Source organism: Lissotriton helveticus, chromosome 1_1, assembly GCF_964261635.1.
Source record: "Lissotriton helveticus chromosome 1_1, aLisHel1.1, whole genome shotgun sequence".
In the NCBI taxonomy this organism is placed as follows: domain Eukaryota; kingdom Metazoa; phylum Chordata; class Amphibia; order Caudata; family Salamandridae; genus Lissotriton; species Lissotriton helveticus.
In genome coordinates this window covers 1766987821-1767008377 of record NC_136057.1, presented here as the reverse complement: position 1 = coordinate 1767008377, position 20557 = coordinate 1766987821, and the positions used below count along the sequence as shown (strand labels likewise).

The 20557-nt window shown below is 41.7% G+C and overlaps 1 protein-coding gene across 1 annotated transcript in view; it reads right to left on the bottom strand.

The window, feature by feature from the left end:
- LOC144752100 (complement C3-like) overlaps positions 1-20557 on the bottom strand; it is a 1799539-nt gene that overhangs the window by 1505284 nt on the left and 273698 nt on the right. The window contains exon 8 of the mRNA XM_078640046.1: positions 10626-10728. Coding sequence (XP_078496172.1) covers positions 10626-10728 — 103 coding nt within the window. The remainder of the gene's footprint in view (positions 1-10625; positions 10729-20557) is intronic.

Sequence of the window (20557 nt, the reverse complement as noted above, 5' to 3'; positions counted from 1 at the left end):
AGACATATGTACTGGTCAAAATCAATTTTCACAGAATATTCAGCAGGATTGTCAGGAATTTTTAATGTATATGTTTGATGTATTGGAAGATGAAGGTGTAGATATAAAAAATCTTTTTAGCCTTTCTTATCAATGGCAGCATGACTGCGACAACTGTACTTTATCAAGTACTACTAGAATAGACACTGAAAGATTTATATATTTGACTTTACCAGACTGCAAATCAGTGCCTTTTAATAATCTAGTTAAAGCAGCAGATCACAATATGGTGTGTCCCCAATGTAAGTCTACAATGCTGTCCACATTATTTCTACAAAATTATGGTCAGTATGTCATTTTAATGTTCCAACGATGTAGACCTGATGGAACTAAATTGACAACTTCTATTAAAAATGTTGTGGCTTCACAGTTATCAATATCAGGAAGAACCTTTGCAACTGCAGCTAATTTTTTTCATGAAGGTCCTTCTACAACATCAGGGCATTACACATGCTATTTAAAAAGTTGTAAAGGTTGGACCCAATGTAACGACACTCATTTGACTTTCAAACAACGTTTGCCTTTTGGCTTAAAAAATTCATACCTAGTGTTTTTACAACCAAAGTTTAGGTAAAGGTAATTGGCCTATGAAGACGGGAGCAGTTAATAAAGGTTATTTTGCAGTTTAAAAATATATTCTGAGTAAAAGTGATCCAGGTAATATAAAAAATTGACTTGTCATATAGGTACTGTAAGTGGATCTCATAGTAAGTGATATTAGTATTATACAAAATGATGAACATGAGTGAGTCAGAGATGGTTTTACAAATATTTAAATATTGTGAAAATGTTGTAGAGCCTTTCTTTCAGAACGTCGGAAAAAAGGTCATTTCAGAGTTTCTTTGAATTAATTTGAAAATATACTCATACATCTGACACTATTTGGCCAAAAGGAAAGGTACAGGAATGAGTAAAGATTCATGACTGAAAAAAGGGGTATATGAAAATAATGAAAATATTTCAGATGTTCTTGGAGCTTTTCTTCTAGAAAGTCGATGAAATTGATTTTTTACTGAACGGCAAAGTACTTTGCAACGAGAAAAGGACCTCTATGATATACTATTTGGCCTCAAGGAAAAGTAAGTCAATCAAAGATTAGTGTACATTTGTCATTTGTCAGTATCTAAGTTTTTAAAAAAAACACAATCTTTTAGATTGTGTTTTTTTTTCCCGCTGTCATATGATGAGTAATTTGAACTCACTGTTTTAAGTGAAATTCAATATATTCTGAGAACAGCAAAAATAAACTATGTAACATGTTGTACAAGTTATTCTATACTTTGGATTGTGTAAATTAAATTGTATTCCCATTCTCTGATACTCACTTTCCTTTTTCCATCCTCTTTCAGCTCTTTTTACTCACTTATAATGTCTTTCTCTCACTCTCTGTAACCTCCGTTCCTTTACTCCACTTCTTTGACAAGCCCTCATTCTCATTTCAACTGTTTGCATCCCCTCTCTCCCTTGCATAACTTTTCAGCTTTAAGTCTCTCTGCTTTACTTCCCTTTTCCGTATTTTCCTCCTTTGGGCTTTTAGTAATTCCTGTTTACTCACTCAGCAGTATTATCGCACTCTATCACTATAAATCACCCACTCTCCCTCGCTTATCTTTGTTTGCTCCTTACTTTTGACCTTTTCTCTCTATTTTTCGTTCACTACTTCTATGTCCTCAGTGCCTCACTCTACTTGTTATGTTCACTTGTGTTTATCTTTTCCTTCTCAGTCATTATCTTTTTACTTACTACTGTTTCCTGATTTAGTTTTGCTAAGTCACATTGTTTTAGTATCTTTCTTACCTTCAGTTCATTTCTCTGTTCTTCTCTTCCTCTCTGTTAGTGATTCTATATGCCTTACTTTTAGTAATTTGCTCTCATTCTATTTCTTTTTTTCTCTTTTTATCCTTCTACCTTACTTTATTTCCCTTTCTGTGTCCTTCACTCTTACTTTATTTCTAGATACCCTGTTATGATTTTTAACCTCTTCATTTGTATATTTTAATGTAAAGTACACATTGTACTAATTATAACTTATTTGTTCTTCTCTCTTTCACAGATACAAAGTGCAGTAAAAAAATAATTCAAGTTAAATTTATTATATGGTAAGTATAACTAAAAAAATGTACTTTGTCATCACCCTTTGCTTTAAGCTTACTAATATTTTCTCAACCAACCTCAATCCTGTGTCTTTATTCTGCTTACCACACTTATTCTTATTCTCCATGTTTACTCCAATTTCCCTATTTCCCCTCTCATATTCAACTTCTTTCAATCCCTATTCTTTACTTCACTTACCCTCTGTTCCCTTCCTTTGCTTCTTCACTCATTTTGTTTTTCTTAATTATTTATCTTACTCCTACACACACACCTCATCCCCCTCTCAACACATACACACACCTCTAACATACACCCCACACACACCTCATACACACAAAAAATCCCCCACACACACTCTTCACATACACACACACATTCCATACACACACATACATCGCACACATATACACCCCACACCCATACACTCCTCACACATACTTCACACACCCTCACCTCCACCCACACCAAAACACCCCACACAGCCACACCCACAGACACACCTTACACACCCACACCCCGATCTACAGCCACTGACTCCCTATAAGTCACACACCCTGCATTACTTACCTTTCTTTGCTGTTTCACTCAAATCCATTCAGGTACTGTTTTCTTTACTCTCTTTGTCCTTTCTCTTTGTCACTCCCCATGTCTTATCCTAATTCAATTTTTCACCCTCTTTCACCCCTCTTTACTTACACTAACTGGTCTTTTCTTACCCTCACTCACCGTTCTTCATTTATCCCGGTTACGCCACTACCCTTCATTCTCAAATTTTTACTGTCCTTTCTTTTTCTTTCAACACCCACTCACATTCTCCCACTATCTCTACTTTAGTCTTCTTCCTCTCTCTTTTCCCTTCTTTCGCTCCTTTAATCATTTTACTTTTCTCACTTTCACCCTATTACACCTTCTCTGTTTTTTACTATGTAATAAACAATCCCTCTGTGTTCATCCTGTAGCTCTCTTTCTCTTAACATTACTCTCTTTGGGTTCTTCCCTCATGCTAACTCTTTCATTAAATTTTTTTTTCTATTTTTTTGGGGGGCGCGCCCCGGTACGCGTACCCTAAGAAAAAAAAATTGACAGAGATTCATTAAAAATATAGGTTTATTTTTATAAATGAAAGGTAGTTCTAAAAATAACTGTTTTTTCTTCTTTTTGTTGTTTTATATTTTTTTAATGTTTTTTTGAACATTTTGTATTTTTTTTGGCTTTTCAAAACAGTTTTATATTTTTTTTGTATTTTTTATGGGGAGAAACAAAAAACAGGGAATTGTAAATGGCTCAACAGGAGCAAAAAACAGAAAAAAATACTTTTTTTTGGGGCAATTGTGATTGTCACCAGCAAGGACGACGAGCTTTATGCTCTTTTCACCATAGGCGATGAGCTTGCCACATTCAATGCATGTGATTCTAAAATCAGCAAATCGTGGCTGAATACAAGGCATCGTCTCCGTTGTTTCTGGTCCCGATTGAGTGGGTTGCTGTCTTTTGGAGCTGGTCCTTGAACACTGGGGGAGGTGAATGGCCAGTTCCCTGATCTCAGCACCAGAATTGTTGTTAGGATGCTTCCGGGTCATATGTTGAATCATGGTATTATTACCAAATGAATATTTTTTGTCTGGATTGCCCCTTGAGAGTTGTTCACCACAGATTAGGCAAGTTACCTTGGCCGCATTCACTTTTTTCTTGCCCTCTGGGAGTGAAAAAAACTCCCATACAATGTGTTCTTTTGGCTTGTATGGGGTATTTTGTTCAGGCAGCCATCTTCTCCCCTCCTCCTCCTCCTCTTCACCACCAATGTATTGTTGTGGTGGTCCTCTTGGTGATGGTGGTGGTGGTGGTGGTGGTGCAGATGCTCCAGCTGTTGCTGCTACAGTAGCCATTTCAAAGTACAAAAGAATTGTCTCTATAGGTGAAACAGGTCTTCCTCAGTCAAAGGACAAAGTCAGAATAAGGAAGAAAGGTGGGGTTTTTCATCATTTGGGAAAAAAACTGTCCTGAGCCAATCAGAAGTGTTATTTTCAGGTCACAAGACCCAGGCTTTACTCATTTGGGAAAAAAAACTGTCCTGAACCAATCAGAAGTGTTATTTTCAGATCACAAGACCCAGGCTTTACTCATTTGGAAACCAAAACTGTTCTGCACCAATAGAAAGTGTTATTTTCTGGTCATATGACCCGACGCGCTTACGCTACGCGCCCCGGGGCGCGCCCGTAGTCGCGCTCCGGGGCGCGCCCGCGGGTGCGTAGCGTAAGCGCGTCAGGAAGTTCCGCGATTGTATGCGATCGCGTGCTTTCGGTTCGATTACGCTGTGCGTCATATGACGCATCACGCGTCTACGCGATATGTCACGATGTTGTTTTCGTTCGCGGGAATAGCGCTCCCGGGACGCTCCCCGGTATGCGCCCAAGGGCTCGCCGCGATCTTATGCGCACGCGTGCTTCCGGGTGCGCTTACACTGTGCGTCATATGACGCATCACGCGTCTACGCGATACGTCACGATGTTGTTTTCGTTCGCGAGAATAGCGCTAACGGGACGCTCCCCAGGGTGCACCCCAAGTTAAAAACTAAAAAATCATTTTTTTTTTTACATATTTATACAATATAAAATGCGTTTTAAAAATTAAACACTTTCTATACCTATAAAGATTTGCTATTAAAAAAACATTGAAATTCACTGAAAAAACCATAGGTTTTACACCAGTTATAGTTAGGAATTAGCATTTAAAAAACCTTTTAAATTCACTGAAAAAACCATAGGTTTCACACCAGTTATAGTTAGCTGGAAGTTTTACTCGCATAAAACCATTGAAATTCCCACGTTATAGTTAGATGGACTCACTATAACTTGCGCGTGCAATGCACTGCTGATGACGTCACATATTACATCACTCATGACATGGTCAGTGACATCACTCATGACATCACTGATGACACCATCCTTGTGAAAGAGTGAGAGACCTCCTTTCACTGTAATGTAACCCTTCAAACACATATTCAAAAATAGAGACTAAAATTTTCAAAAAAATGGAGATACCCATACCACTTACAACAACCAATTCAATAATTCCACCATCTATATACACATCCACTTATTCACCAACATTTCTATATAGTCACTCATACATATAGTCACTCATCATATGTAGTGATACACCTATACATCCTGTTACACACTGACAGGCATCCACAAGTTACTCACACACATACTCACACATGCAAATAAACTATTGAACATCCATTTATTTGCATATACAGCTATACACACACTACCACTTTACTTCTAATGAAACTTACACATACTTACTCTCTTAAACAATCACTTATAGAAACACATACTAATTTAAACAGGAACTCTTACAATCCCTCACTCTCACATATACTCACTTATATATATCAATATTCACATATACTAGATTAAAACATATGTAGTTACTGATAAAGACACTAGTGAGACAGTCATTCACTCACTAACACACAAATATACACACTCATCCACCCATACAGTGCTGCACATATGCTGTCTTCAAAACACATACAAAGAGAGAGTCAGTCATTCATGCATCTATGTGCTAAGTAATACCCCCACCAAACCATACAAACACTCAATCTGATACTAAGAAAAACATTTAATAACCCATATACATACACATATACCTACTCACCAACCCATGCAGCCACTTATACACAAAGTGAAACACTAATACATATATTTAAATATTTAAACATTACTCACTAATATTTATTTTTCAGAAAGACACACATTCACTGGATGGTGTCATGAGTGATGTCATGAGTGATGTCACTGACCATGTCATGAGTGATGTAATATGTGACGTCATCAGCAGTGCATTGCATGCGCAAGTTATAGTGAGTCCAACTAACTATAACGTGGGAATTTCAATGGTTTTATGCGAGTAAAACTTCCAGCTAACTATAACTGGTGTGAAACCTATGGTTTTTTCAGTGAATTTAAAAGGTTTTTTAAATGCTAATTCCTAACTATAACTGGTGGAAAACCTATGGTTTTTTCAGTGAATATATATATATATATATATATATATATATAAATATATATATATATATATATATATATATATATTATATATATATATATATATATATATATATATGCTATACATATATATATATATATATACATTCATGCACCTTGTAATATATTTTTAGTAAAATGTATTTTTATAGATATATTTTTTACTTTTCCTGTATTATCAAATTGGGATTTTTTTCAATTTTTTTGCAGTTTATTTCTTATAATGTTTGCAGTGTGTATGTATCCTATGGTTTGAGGGAGTCGGAGGACGCCAACAGACCAACCATTTCCAAGTAAGCCGGCGCCATTACAGCATTGTGACAGATGCAGGTAGCAGGGATAGTGCTGGAAAGTTGCGGGAACTTGCCTCACGACTGGAGGCGTTGACCAATGTGCATCAGTGATTTATTCCGGTTAAACATGTAATCATTGGCAGACGCGCTACGGGACCGGGAGGCCGTAGCAGATTCATTATTCAATAATTTACCTGAAATTGACGAGACACTAGGGGAAGGCACTGACAACATTTCTAAATCCACAAATGATGTGAAAATGCAACTTAAAACGTTAGAGAAACTTCTCAGCACAGAACTTACTAAATGGTGGGAGAAGTGGTCACTGGAAAAATATGAAGAGGTGGGACGAGTACCACGTGGGCTGAGGGTTTTAATTGCTCCTTCGTTTCAAAACCCCAACCCACTAATGTTAAATGAATGGGCCACAAACAATATGGAAGCCTCTATGAACATGGTTACCATACTGATTAAATATGCTACAATTGATAGGGATGAAATATTAAAACAGATCGATGCTCTGAATGTAACATTGGCAGCGCACGAACAACAAGATTTCATCAAAAAGAGTAGAGCTGAAATTGATTTGCGCCTTCAAATACATGAGGAAACCATCAAAGCCCAGAAGATATTCAAATTCGCCAGGGATAAAAAGGATTATGAATACGGCAAAATCTTTACTTTTGCGCATAAATGTGATATAGCCAAGAGGCAAGCAATGGGGCCCAAAAACCCACTGGTCCACCGTACCAACTTACACAGTCCCGAAACATGTGTGACCGACCTCAGTTCGGCTGCCAGCAGCACAGGATCAGATGAGGGTGGACTCAACAACATGCCATCCCTATTACCGAATAGCTTCTCACCATCGGAGGAACTTGGTTTTTTAGAAGAGGATCGCCCCCAAACACTGCGGCAAAGTACACAGGCAAAGAGAGGAGCAGGCGAAGGAACAAATGTAGAGAACAAAGGCACAAATGCAAAATCAGGAAACAGCAGGGGCAGATGGCAATGTGAGGAAGAAAAATTAAGCACCATGAATAAATCAGTCACGGACAATACTGTCATCAACCTGACTAATATCGACCTTACAGCAGCAGAAACTCAACTACTGGCTTTAGGTTTGTCTTTTTGCCCACAAAATTGATTCAAATATGTCCAAATTAGAATCGATGTCTTTACATTTATTCAGAAGCTAAAACTTCTTTAGCATTTCAAATTGAGTAAATCTAAAACCACTGCCTCTAGCATTATGGTTTCCGATAAACCGAGCATGCAACAGCAAGTGAGCGACATTACCAACCTTAGGACTGTGCATGCTCTGGCTGAGAACTCTGACAACATTATTTGCTCTACCCAAATACAGCCGGTGAATCTGGGCACCACTGGTAATTTGCCTGCCCCGAGTCCATTTCGTCGACCCTCTACCTTTATCCCCCTTATGGCTAAGGATGCCATCGATACCTTTAGTGACTGTGTGATCAGTGACCTCAAAGCACTCAATCGTAAATTTCTGATGAGAATGAAACAATGTTCATTGAAAGAGAGGCAGTACTCAGCACTAATGAAAAAATTAAATGATAATGCTGACATAATTGTAACAAAAGCAGACAAAGGGGGAAACGTTGTGTTGTGGACAAAAAACTCAGTATTTACATGAGGCATATCGGCATCTCAATGATGTCTCATGTTATAAAAGAGCCACGGCAAATGATATGAGACAAATAAAGAATATGGTCCATAAAGAACTTGGACAATGGAAAAGAGTTGGCTTGCTGAACAAGAATGAATTCAGCTTTCTTAAAATTGATTTTCCCATTACAGCGGTCCTTTATTTTATCCCCAAGGTACACAAACAATCGATACCTACTCCTGGTAGACCCATCATTTCAGCCCAGAGGAGTTTGTTTAATGCTATGACTAAATATATGGATTATTTCCTTCATGGATTTGTTGAGGATCTACCTTCATTTATTAAAGACACTGGCCTTTTTTTATCCACAGTACAATCGGTCACCTGGCAAGATGAATATTTGTTAATTGTCATGGACATATGCTCTCTGTACACCAGTATACGACATACCGATGAACTGAACGCAGTCAAATTCTATTTGGAGAAAATAAACATCAATTTTTACCAACATAACACTATGTTATTACACATGATAGAGCTTTGTTTAAAGAATAATTATTTCATGTTTAATAACGAGCTCTCCCAGCAGCTGCATGGCGTGGCTATGAGGGCCTGCTTCTCCCCCAGCTATGCGTGTTTACATGTTGGCAGGTGGGAGGAGCATGTCCTTAGGCAGACCCACAGTGAGCTGTATGAAGCCCATGTCATCTGATGGTGGCGATTCATTGTTGACATCTGTATTATCTGGAAAGGGTCAAGTGATTCGGCCAATGAATTTGTTAAATGTGTTAATGACAATAGCTTACATTTAGAATTTACTGCCCATATCAGCTCAGAAAGTCTCCAATTTCTAGATGTAGAGCTATACGTTGAGAATACTACAATACAAACGAAGCTCTACAGAAAAGGTACAGCGGGCAATTCTTTACTGCATGCCCAGAGTTCTCACTCACACCACCTACTGATGAGTATACCATACGGTGAATTTCTCCGTCTTAGGCGTATCTGTAGCTCCAATGCTGATCTTGACATTTGCCAAAATGACTCCTTTCAGCGTTTCCTAATGGTGGAAACCCGTAGAACTATTTTGTACCTGCTTGACACAAAACAGTCAAGCAGACACACCGTGTTCATCTCCACCACCCTCATATGCCCCTAACAAGGTAAGGGCCATTAGAGAATTGGCCATGTGTCCGCCCGCCAAACATATGGCCAGTATTTGATTTCACATACATACAGGCAATATGTAAAAGCAAAAACTTTCGAATGACTCCCATTCCATGAAGGAATACTCCCATGGCGACGGTTTTTTTAAATTTATAAAACAAATTCATGCTCATGTTGATGGAGTGGCCCATGAAACTTTCAATGCATTTACAAGAACCGCCCTGAAAGTGGTTACTGGAAATACAAGAGATGTCTTCTGGGCTGGCTGATATCTCTGCATTTGGGGGCAGAGTACCTGCGCCTTGATGGGAACAAAGTACTCCTCAACAGCGACGGTAAATACTTTGTCTGCCATACTAAAAATCAGGCCCTTTGTCACCCTTACTAACTCATCTTTCATTCTTTCATTATGTCTATCCATGTTAAGTCCTGTTTATACTAGAGGGGCTCTGGGTCAACCCTCCTCAGCCAATAACGTGTTTGTGTAAGCCCCTTCAGCCATTGCTTTGAGACAATGCATCATAGATTGAATCAGCCCAGAGGAGTATACATCTCTCATCTCATGCTAATGGCTGTTTTGCCTATCTTTCCACTTCTTAGCTAGTGGCACCATTGCAAGGCATGAGGGGTTAATTCACATTCGAAATATACATTCAATCGCCACTCTTTGTCACATTATTTTAGTTACATATTTTTACTGAAGACTCATTGGTTCACTTTACAACAAAACCAATGAATTGTTTGGGATGCCAATGGGCCATTGCTGTCCACATGAATCACTTTAAGCTCATGAGACACTAATAAGTTCCAGGGCAGGTCTAATCCTTCCACCATACATATTGAAAAATGCGATCAGGATAGAATGGCCTTGCCAATGCTTCTTCGTTTTCGGTTTATAGTTTTCTTTTCTATGCTTTTTTTTGTCAGCACTATTATATCATTGAGAATAAATATCATTTAACTAGGCATCTTTCAGTATTTAACCTTTTGGATCATAATTGGTGCTTTTGTGAGACTAAAGACACCGTTAAGAAGACATTTTCCATGTTTTCACTATCTGGTACACTGAAATCAGCAGGCCTTTGGTAATTTGATTATTAGTGATCCAGATCTAAAAATGATGCTCCTTGAGTTGATGATGTAGGTAAGGATTTACAGAGAAAACATGGGCTGGAGGTCGATAATGTGGCTGCGGAGTTAACCCATTCACAATATTCAGGTTTCCAAACGCTGTCTGAAGATCAAAACAGTATGGATTCATGACAATACGTTAGCACTAAAACATTTAAAAAAAACGAATATACATGCTGCTTCAGCCACACAGTGCAGAGTGATACTTACTTCCACTCGTTGCAAAGGGTTTTGTAGATTGTATTTTTTTTTCTGGTATATAACACTAAATGTTACGAAAGCATATCCCTGGACCTCTTCATTATGCACATACCTGTGTCAAAGTAAAAGTATAAATGAATAAAAACAACAGCAGAATTCTAAGCTTACAGCTTTAAACACGTGTCACAGCCCAGGCACACCACAGACTAGAGCAGTTTTAAATACATTTGTTGCAAAAGTCACAATGCTTTATCTTACAATGTATTTTGAGTCAAGCAAACTATGTCAGGAAAAAGTCACATCAACGACTAAACTCCAGCTTGTGCCCTAGCAGTGTGGAAGAGCATGGAGCCTGGGGTTGGTGACAGTACCAAGATCTAGGCTGCTTCCCTTCCACCCTCAGATAGCTCCATCAAGAAGAGCACCCAAAACCAGTTCTACATTATAGTCTAGGTGTTTGTACGGCTTGGGAACGTGGTTTTTACGACTGAAGGAGATAAAGGTATAAGATTAAAATGAGTAGTTGTTATATTTTCTTACCTCCATACTTTAGACTCCTGCGTTTCTATGTCTATAAAGATTACCAGTCAATATTTACAGTAGGGAGGGATAGCATAACATCCAATTGCAGTCTATCCAAGAACAATTTAGAATCAGCCAACTATAGTGTTTGAAAAAGCAGGTGGAATTGCACGAGGGCTGCTTTGTTAATGAATACAAAAAGGAAGAAATGGTACCTACTTTAACCTCAACGTCATGAGAATAGATTAATGTTGGTGGAGCAGTTTAACACGAGAGGTAAATATAGGTACAATAGTAACTTGGACTCCCTTGTAACTAAGGGCCTCATTTGTATGTTACAATAATAGGGTGGAAGAACCCAAAAAACCCTTGGAGGCTTGGGCGATTCTGGTAAATGTCAGGTAAAGTGTACCAATAAGAGATTTTATTCAGAAAAAATGGTTCCTATTTAAGTTATATTAAAAAGATTTAATATTTGTAAATTTTGAACGAGTGCAAAAAAATTCAACTACTTGTACAATCAAATATTTTTTCAGTTATAAATCAAAATTAGTAGGGTACAGTCAACACTGAAGTTGTCTCTGCCTTCCCAAACTTCTCAGACTGCCTTTACTCAGAAACGGCTACATGTCTATTCACCCAATTAGGATGGGTAGGCATTTAACCATTTTTCTATCTGTGCCACTGTCAAGGCAAAACCGTGGGGGTGAGAAACGGCAAAAACGATATAATGCTACTCCCTCCATGGGAGAAGACTCCAATGCCAAGGGGGGCATTACATTTTTTATTTACAAAAATAAAATAGTGTTTTGAGATTTGCTTTTTGTAATAAAACTAAATAATTCTTTTAGATATATGGCTGAATCCTCCTGATGCAACCCTGTAGCAAAGAGTAAAATGCATTGACAGTAACTGCCATGATGGCGGTTGCTGCCAATTAACTTATTCTGATGACTATTATCCCCTCGCAGATTTCTTATCTTTCAAAAAATCCAACAACAATCTTTAGCAGCCTGGATATAGGGATGTCAATAGCACAAGAGGACAAAGTTATGGTTACAGATGTAAAATGTGCGTCTATGTGAAAGTTGAGATCAATAGCTTGCCTAGCAAATCTATGGTAGACACAGACATGGTAATACTTCAGCTGGCAACACTCCTTCGGATGCTGATTTCCTGGCAGCTGACTGGCCTCAACAATCCAATGGGTCACTTAAATATATGTTAACTGAATGCCCTTGAAAGTTCCTTCAGATAATCAGTCGGTGAGAAGCAATGGCAGAGTTCTTTGTGAATCCATTCTCTGCATCCATTCTTTGAACTTGGAAGGATGTGGAGAAGGAGAGGAAGTTGGTAATTCAATTTTACACTCTCATTAAAATTAAACTCTGATTGAATCTTGCGAAAAAGACAGTTTCACTCTCCATGTTATTAGAGACGTCATTTAGTGCTTGACGAACAGCTCCCCTAGCCTCTGGAAGGCTAGCTACATCCCCACTGATGAAGTTACAGTTGACTGAAAGGTTGTTTTTTTTCACTGAAAATGCTTGTGTAGACTTGAAAGAAGCAGTTCCGGCAAAAAAATATGGTTGGCTTATTTGCCATGCTTAGGTTGCACTGCGGACTAGTCAGCATATGTTTAGTTACCAAAAACACATTTTCCAATTGAGGAGATTGTGGTTTTGTGAAAAAAGGCTATGTTCCTAACCGTCTTGGAGTTTTCTTACATTGAATTGGTGTCAAGGACTGTACACAGAGAAAGTCTCTCTAGTTTCCTTCTTTAGTGCCTGAAGAAAGGGTGAATCCTCCCCATATATTTATAGTGCCCGCCGGCATAATAAAATACAGGTGAAAGGAGGCCAGAATCTCTTTAAGAGAGTGTGAGATAGGAGGAAAAAACATAGGGACAAAAAACTCTTCCTGGCAACATTGGTAGTTCTTGAGTGTAGCTGATAATTGATGTGGAGGTTAGAAACGAGTGCATCAGAACAACTCTGCAATCAGGGTAGAAAAGGAACCCAGCATAATATCTCCCAAAATATATTCAGGGACAAAAAAATATTGCAAAGAGCGCAAGCAAAGCGTCTGCATATTTTCTTCCAAACGTAGGAATTTTGATGATGAAAAAGAAAGCCAGAAAACAGGGCAGAAGGATAGTCAGTGGGCGATGAGTATAATCAAAGATCAGGGTCTCATATGTCTCCTTGTATATGAACTACAAGGGAAATTACTTCATAGGAAAAAGGGCAATAACATATTGTTCTGGGAACTTCAGACAGGAAGCATAGAAGCGTCCATCTTGCAACGGCAGGGATATAAGGCCGCTCATGCCTACTGTCCCAGGAGAATGGTGTTTTTACAAAATAACTGCTAGAGTTAGAAGAACCTCATATTTTATATCCTCCGTGCCCCGAGCAGCTGCCACCTGCACCCAGAGGTCTGCAACGTCCATAGAACAACCTTTCAATGGATCTTGACTGTGGTGACGCTGATGCAGGCTAGGTGGCATGATGGGAAAACTTTGCATGCATGGCCGTCACAGGTAACAGCGGTGGGGTGAAGAGGGTAGGGCAGGGGGAGTCGACAGACGACAGAATAGGGAAAGTAAAATAAAAAAATAATGAAATCACTTACCTTGCGCTCGCTGCATCGCCAACTCGGCGATGCAGCGAGCTCAAGGTAAGTGGTTTTATTTATTTTACTTTCCCTATCCCTTCGTCTGTTGACTTATCCCCCCCGTTACCTGTGCAGGCTGGGCCTGGGGAAAAGTCCAACCACACATCAGGTGCCAGAAGCAAAAAACAGACTATCGTTACTTAGTGTGATGCAAGGCCTAGGGAAAAATGCTGCCGCTCATAAGTCCTGTTCTGAGATGTAGTAACTAGGCACATTGTTTGTTTTTCATGTCTTGTACATTATGATGTGCGTGGTGGTTCCAGCCATGGAAAGGGCTGAAATAAAATGGGACTTCCAATGCAATGTCAGAGGGCGGCTGTAAGACAGACAGTGATTCATACAGCAGAGGCAACAGTAACTCTGCTGTCATACAAACAACCCTTGGGTTGCATTTATTGAGTTTGGGGAAATGAGAGCTTGACATGCCCATTATTATCCAGCTCTAAATGACATCAAGCCTTTATAAAGCTGTGTGCCTGGTAGGCTCAGTCACAGAGTCCATGCTCACTCAGTCCACTGGTGGAAGTTTTTACTATCCCCAATGTTCTAAAAGTCAGGTGTGTACGCTCAACTTATATAAAGGCTAAAACAAGTAATTTACTGAGCCAATACCTGCATAAAATCCCATGGCACAAGAATGTAGGACTCTTATGGACTAGACTATTCAAGATCCGAGAGGCAAGTGGAATGACAGAAATGAGAACAAATATTTTTCATGTTCCCATGCCAATAGTTTCATACAATTTATCCTTAATATAATTGCTTGCTTAGTTGCTTACATTGCAAAGTTCTAGCACAAGACATTGATGTGGCACATGGATCCACATGCTATTGACATCAAAAACAAAATCTCAGCCATTTGATGACACAGAGATGTTTAGAATTATTACACCCTACCACAACTTCAATGTCAACAACTTCATCCAAACAGTCATGACATTTAAGCTTGGACCTGTAACCAGAGAGAATTTAACGCTGACAATTTCCAAGATCAGCACAGATGATATGTGTACCTAACTCATACCATTACATTATTGGTAATTTGAAACTTCCGTAACCTGATGAATATCACATACAAATCTGAGATCCCCTGAAAGACATAGATAAAATAAAATGCCCAGGACACCGTCATTACATCTCTAAAATAACCCCTCCTTTAAAACTCCCTGAACAGAAGATCTGTTCTGGTGAGGTCTAAGTAGAACCACAATGGAACAATGAAAAGTGATCTGTAGATGCAAGATCCATCTCTGAACTGTCTGATGCTATTGGTGAACATTTTCCAGAGAATTCTAGAACATTAGACCCATAGGAAGATCACTGACGTACAAACTTTATCTGGGGTTCCTCTCAGAAGTATTTGACTTTCATTTCTCGTCCCTTCTCCACACCTGCAAGACTTTTTTTATTTTTCTGTCCTTTCCCGAAACTCTTCTGTTGATTAGGGGAAGAGCAGCAAGTTGGGCATGGTAACTAAGAGTGGGTTGTTCAGTTATGAAGATGATCAGTTACCCACAAATGAATACTTGGTTGGCTTCTGCAGCTGAACATGGCATCCTCCCACTAGTTTGTCTATCTTTTTCCTTGTTTGTCTTTTTATTGTATTTCAATGACACCAAGGTTAGGTAGCTCTTTGTTCTGTTTTGACTATAGAATGATGTGAGTTATAAAGAGGTCAGTGCCATGTTTACTATGTTTACATTCACGGTAAACAGCATTGTAACTGCCGCGGTGCAAAGGTACAGTACATGCATCATAGTTCCAAATAGTAGCGGTTCTTGATTTTCTATTTTTACAAAAACAACAACAAATCAAACGAAACCTTAGGAATCACAATGTGGTCATGTGTCGATCGGTATCGGTCGTGTGTGACTATTTCGTAAAATGTTCCCCCTCAGCCTCCCTACCGTTCCCACTAGTACTGCCTGAGGTGCATGTTTGTGCGTGTGAGTATATCCTGCCTAACTGTATTCCCTTGTAGTCTCCCCCCTTCAATACTGCGTACTATCTTAGCAATTAACCAGTCCCGTATTCCATGGCCTTCTCCCCGTCACATTCTGCTAGCACTATTAGCCCTCCTCCTCTTCCTCATCAGACACATCCTGGTCTTCCTCCGGCAAGGGATCACAGATCTCCCCTCTGTACACATTCCACTTGGTCCAGATTTTGTTCCACTTCCCCGGGCAGGCTCGACTAGAGTATACCGTCCGTTCCGTTATCATCACCCTATCCATGTTCAAGCACCAGTGTGCCTTGGTTGGTACTTCTGCCGCTCCCCAGCGTTGTGCGATATCCCGTTTTGCTACCATCAATCCCACTGTAACCCAAAGTTGACCATATCTAGAGAGATCAGTAGGTTCCCATACATTAAGGAGGCATCTCTTTGGGTCAGGCAACAATGATATCTCCAGTGTTTGTGAGATTGTTCGTAGTATTTGTTTCCAATATTCCTGTACCCGGGGACACTCCCATATGATGTGAAAAAATGTGCCCTCCTCCCCGCACCCACGAAGGCAATAAGGGTGTTGTATCCTGCTAATGCGGTGTAGCATAGTTCTCGTGTAGTACACCCTATGTAACACTTTCAGTTGTACAAGTCTCAGTCGTGCGGAGATGCCCACCTCCTTAGGCGACGCTATCGCCTCATTCCATTCATGTTCGTCCATTTCACATGTGTCACCCTCCCATTTCACCTTTAAAGATGTCGTTGGGTCCGGCAAGTTGTTAAGTATTTTACGGTATGTGAGAGACGTTGCGCGTTCAATCATAAAGTCAGTGAGGAGGCGGTCTTCCAGTGGGGACGATTCTGGCAGATCCGTGTTCGGGGGCAGAGCAGCGAGCAATGCATGTTGTATCTGAATGTATCTGTAGAGCTCTCTTTCACTCAGGTCGTATATTTCTCTCAATCTACCGAAAGGTACCACCCCTCCCCTCTCCCAGAGATCTCCCACTGTAGATATCCCTATAGTGTCCCAGTGTGAGAACCCCCTGCTGTTCCTCATGTTACCTTGGGCTCGAGAGTCCCATAGTGGGGTAAGCTTGGTTATTCTCCCCTTCCAACCCAGAGCAGCTGTCGCTGTATGCCATAGCGTTACCGTTAGTCTGGTAGGCCCCATCAATTTGCGCATTTTGCGTTGGTCATACAGCGGAGCCAGTAAACTGTTAGTGCCCAATTGTGCCCTGTCAGCCTGAAATGCCGGCTCGTTTTGTGGAGCGTGTATCCACTGGTTGATGGGTTTAAGATGTGCCGCCCAATAATACAGTTTTAGATTAGGCAGCGCAATATCGCCGTCATACCACCCTCTATGCAATTTGGATTGTGCGATGCGCGCCGGGAGGTTTCCCCATAGGAGATTGGATACCAAAGCCGCAACTTTATGAAAGAATCTCGGGGCCACCAAGTAAGGTGTGTTTTCTAGGACATACAAAAACCGGGGCAGGGCCATCATTTTATACAATGCAGCCCTTCCCAAGAGCGTTAGTGGTAGCCCCGACCAAAATTTAACGTCCTGCTTGAGTCTTTCTAAGTGGGGCCCCAGATTTTTGTCCATAAATTCTGCAGGGTCACTAGTCACCTGGATACCTAAGTACTTAAATGACGAGCCAGCTATCCTCAGAGGGCATTCTGCATTGAGAGCCGGGACCCGTCCCTTCAGAACATACAGTTCCGATTTGCTCCAATTCAACGTATATCCGGATATCCTACCGTGACTATCACAGAGATGTAATAGAGCCGGTATCCCGCTTTCTGGATCAGTTAGATATACCAGCATATCGTCTGCATAAAGTGACAGCCGGTCCTCCCAGCCCTCCTTCCAGCATATGCCTTTCAATAGGGGTGAGGTCCTTATAAGAGTGGCAAGGGGTTCCAGTGAGATCGCAAACAACAACGGCGAGAGGGGGCATCCTTGTCTTGTGCCCCTTCCCAGTGGGAATGTTCGCGAAATATGTCCATTCGCCACAACCTGAGCCACTGGGTCAGTGTATAACAGTCTAACCCATGCGATAAAGCGGGTGCCAAATCCCAAACGAGACAGCGCCTCAAACAAGTAGTTCCACTCCACAAGATCAAATGCCATCTTGGCATCAAGGGCCAATATCACTGCTTGTGTTGTGATCGAGTCCGCCCTCGCCAACACACCGTGCAGTCTGCGCAGATTTAACGCCGTATTTCTGTGAGGCATAAATCGGGACTGGTCCGGGTGTATGAGGGACGGCAGATGGGGTAAGATCCTGGTCGCCAGAAGTTTGGCGAGAATTTTAGCTTCTGCATTAAGCAGCGAGATGGGGCGGTAGGAGGAGCATTCCTCAGGCGGCTTCCCTGGCTTGGAGAAGGCCACTATAGTCGCCATTCTCTGGTCCGGTGGAAGTACACCTCTCTCTCGACATTCCTTAAACATCCCTAGTAGATGTTTGCTGAGGGTCTCAGGGGTCGCCTGATACCATTCTATAGGTATGCCGTTAGGTCCCATTGCCTTACCCGGGTTCAACGCATTAATAGCCAGTTGGATTTCGTCAGCGGTTATGTCCGCTTCCAACTCATTTGATACCTCCGAGGATAACGCTTGGACCTCTATCAGTGCTAATGCTTCTCTGGCCATCTCAGGTGTAATCACTCGTTCAGGGGTGTAGACCCCTTCGAAGTGGGTCGCGAGTTGTTCAACTATCCGTTCTGGGTCCGTATGCACCCTCCCTTGATTGTCCCTCATAGTTTGGATTCCCCTGGAACTTCCCTCCCTTCTGTCGAGCCACGCCAGCATTCTTCCCGCCTTGTCGCCCACCTGATAAATCCTATTCTGAGTGTCGGTTATTTGCCCCTTCACTTGGAAGCGTAAGTGGTCGTTGTATAGCTGCTGTTGAATGTTAAGTGCGTGTAGGGTGGCCGGAGTGGGGTGTTGTTATGTGTCGTTGTCAACTCCCTTAACGTTAGTTCCAGTTTAACTAGCTCCTGAGTCTGCACTCTTTTGTAGCCCGTGATTGAGTTTATGGCTTGTCCCATTAAAACCGCCTTGTACGCTTCCCACAGTACCTCGGAGGAGCGCACCGAATGAACATTCTCACTGAAATATTGTGTTGTTGCTTTTTGAAGAGCCTTGCGAACTTGGGGAACTTTGAGATATGAGGCGTGTATGGGGTATATGCGTTTGCGAGACCTCTCCTGAGTGGAGAGCATAAGAGTAAGTGGGGAGTGGTCCGAGATCCCTCGAGGATGAATCTCAACTGTATCTACATGTTGGAGACCATCTCCCAGGGTCAGGAAGTGGTTGATTCTTGACATACTGCTGTGTACTGCGGAGTGAAAGGTGTATTGCCTCGCATTGGGGTGGAGGTACCTCCAAATATCAGTGAGACCCATGGCTGTCAGGAACCGTTGGAGGCAGGGGGGCCCTCCCGTGGGGACCGGTGTTGGAAACCTGTCAAGTTGTGTATCTAAAATGGCGTTGAAGTCCCCCCCAAGGATAACCTCCCCCTCGGGAAGAGTCAGTATAAAGTCTCCCAGTTTCGGGAGTTGCACCGAGTGTAGTGCCGGTGGGATATACACGGATACTAAGTTGAGAAGCCTACCCTCCCACTGTCCCTGTAATGCTGCGAAGCAACCTTGATCATCCGTCTTAGTTTGTAGAGGGATAAACCGTGAAGCCCTCTGGAGCAGGATACCAGTCCCCCTGGAGCCCGACGTGAAGTCCGAGTGGACTATCATCTTGTAGCCTCTTCTATCCATGGCCTTAGTGGCCCCCCGTCAAATGTGTTTCTTGTAGTAGTGCTATGGTGGGTTTCTGTCTCTTAAGTGCGGTAAGCACCAGTCCTCGTTTTACCTTATCCCCCAGTCCTCTAACATTCCAAGTCAGTAGTCGTAAGGACGAGCCCGGTGTCCCTGTGTCTACTCCCCCCACTCCGGGATTCGGGTCACCAGCCATTTGGGATTATGGGGTCCATGATGTATCTGACAAGAATTGTGTCATGGGTGCTGGCTGCGTACTTGTTCAGTAAATGGCTGAGGGTCCTCTTGGAGGAGCTAAACCGTTGCTGCTCCCACCAATCTTCTATAAACTCGTGCGGAAACATAGCATTTGTCTTTGACCATACATGTGTATTCCCAACTGTGTTAAAACAACCCCTCCCCTTTCCCCCCCTCCCTGCACCCCTGCCTAACGGACTTACAACTGCCCGCCCCCCCAACTGAGCAGAGTGCTTAACCCATCCCACAACCAGAGTACTTGCGTGTAGGGGGGAGAGCGTCTCCCTGAGCAGGCGGCATCCCTGCGTACTTCCGGGGCTAGCCATGCCAGCGTCCATATGCAGCTGTAAAACAGTATTTCAATAATCAACGACAGCAGCCAGTCTAGGTTCTAGAGTTCGGGTCATTCTTCTCCGCCGGGATGAGGAGCTTTCCGCTCCTCCCCGACCTGACGTTTGGGATCCTGCCCTGCTATCTTCTCTGCGCCCGTGATTGGACCTATGCGTTCTTCGCGGCTGGTCCGTAGTACGCCATCCCTCAAGCCAGTCCCTGGCCGCATCTGGGGAGTCGAAAAACCACACTTTTTTGTCCGCCACTACTCGCAGCCGGGCCGGAAAGAGCATCGAGTAGGGCAAGTCTTTTTCTCTCAGTGTCTTTTTCACCTCCAGAAACGTTCTCCTCTTCCTTGAGACCTCCGCCGTATAGTCTGGGAAGAAGGCTATCCTTGAGTTCTGAATTTGGATGGCAGGTGCCACTCTTGCTGCTTGTAAGATGGCATCACGGT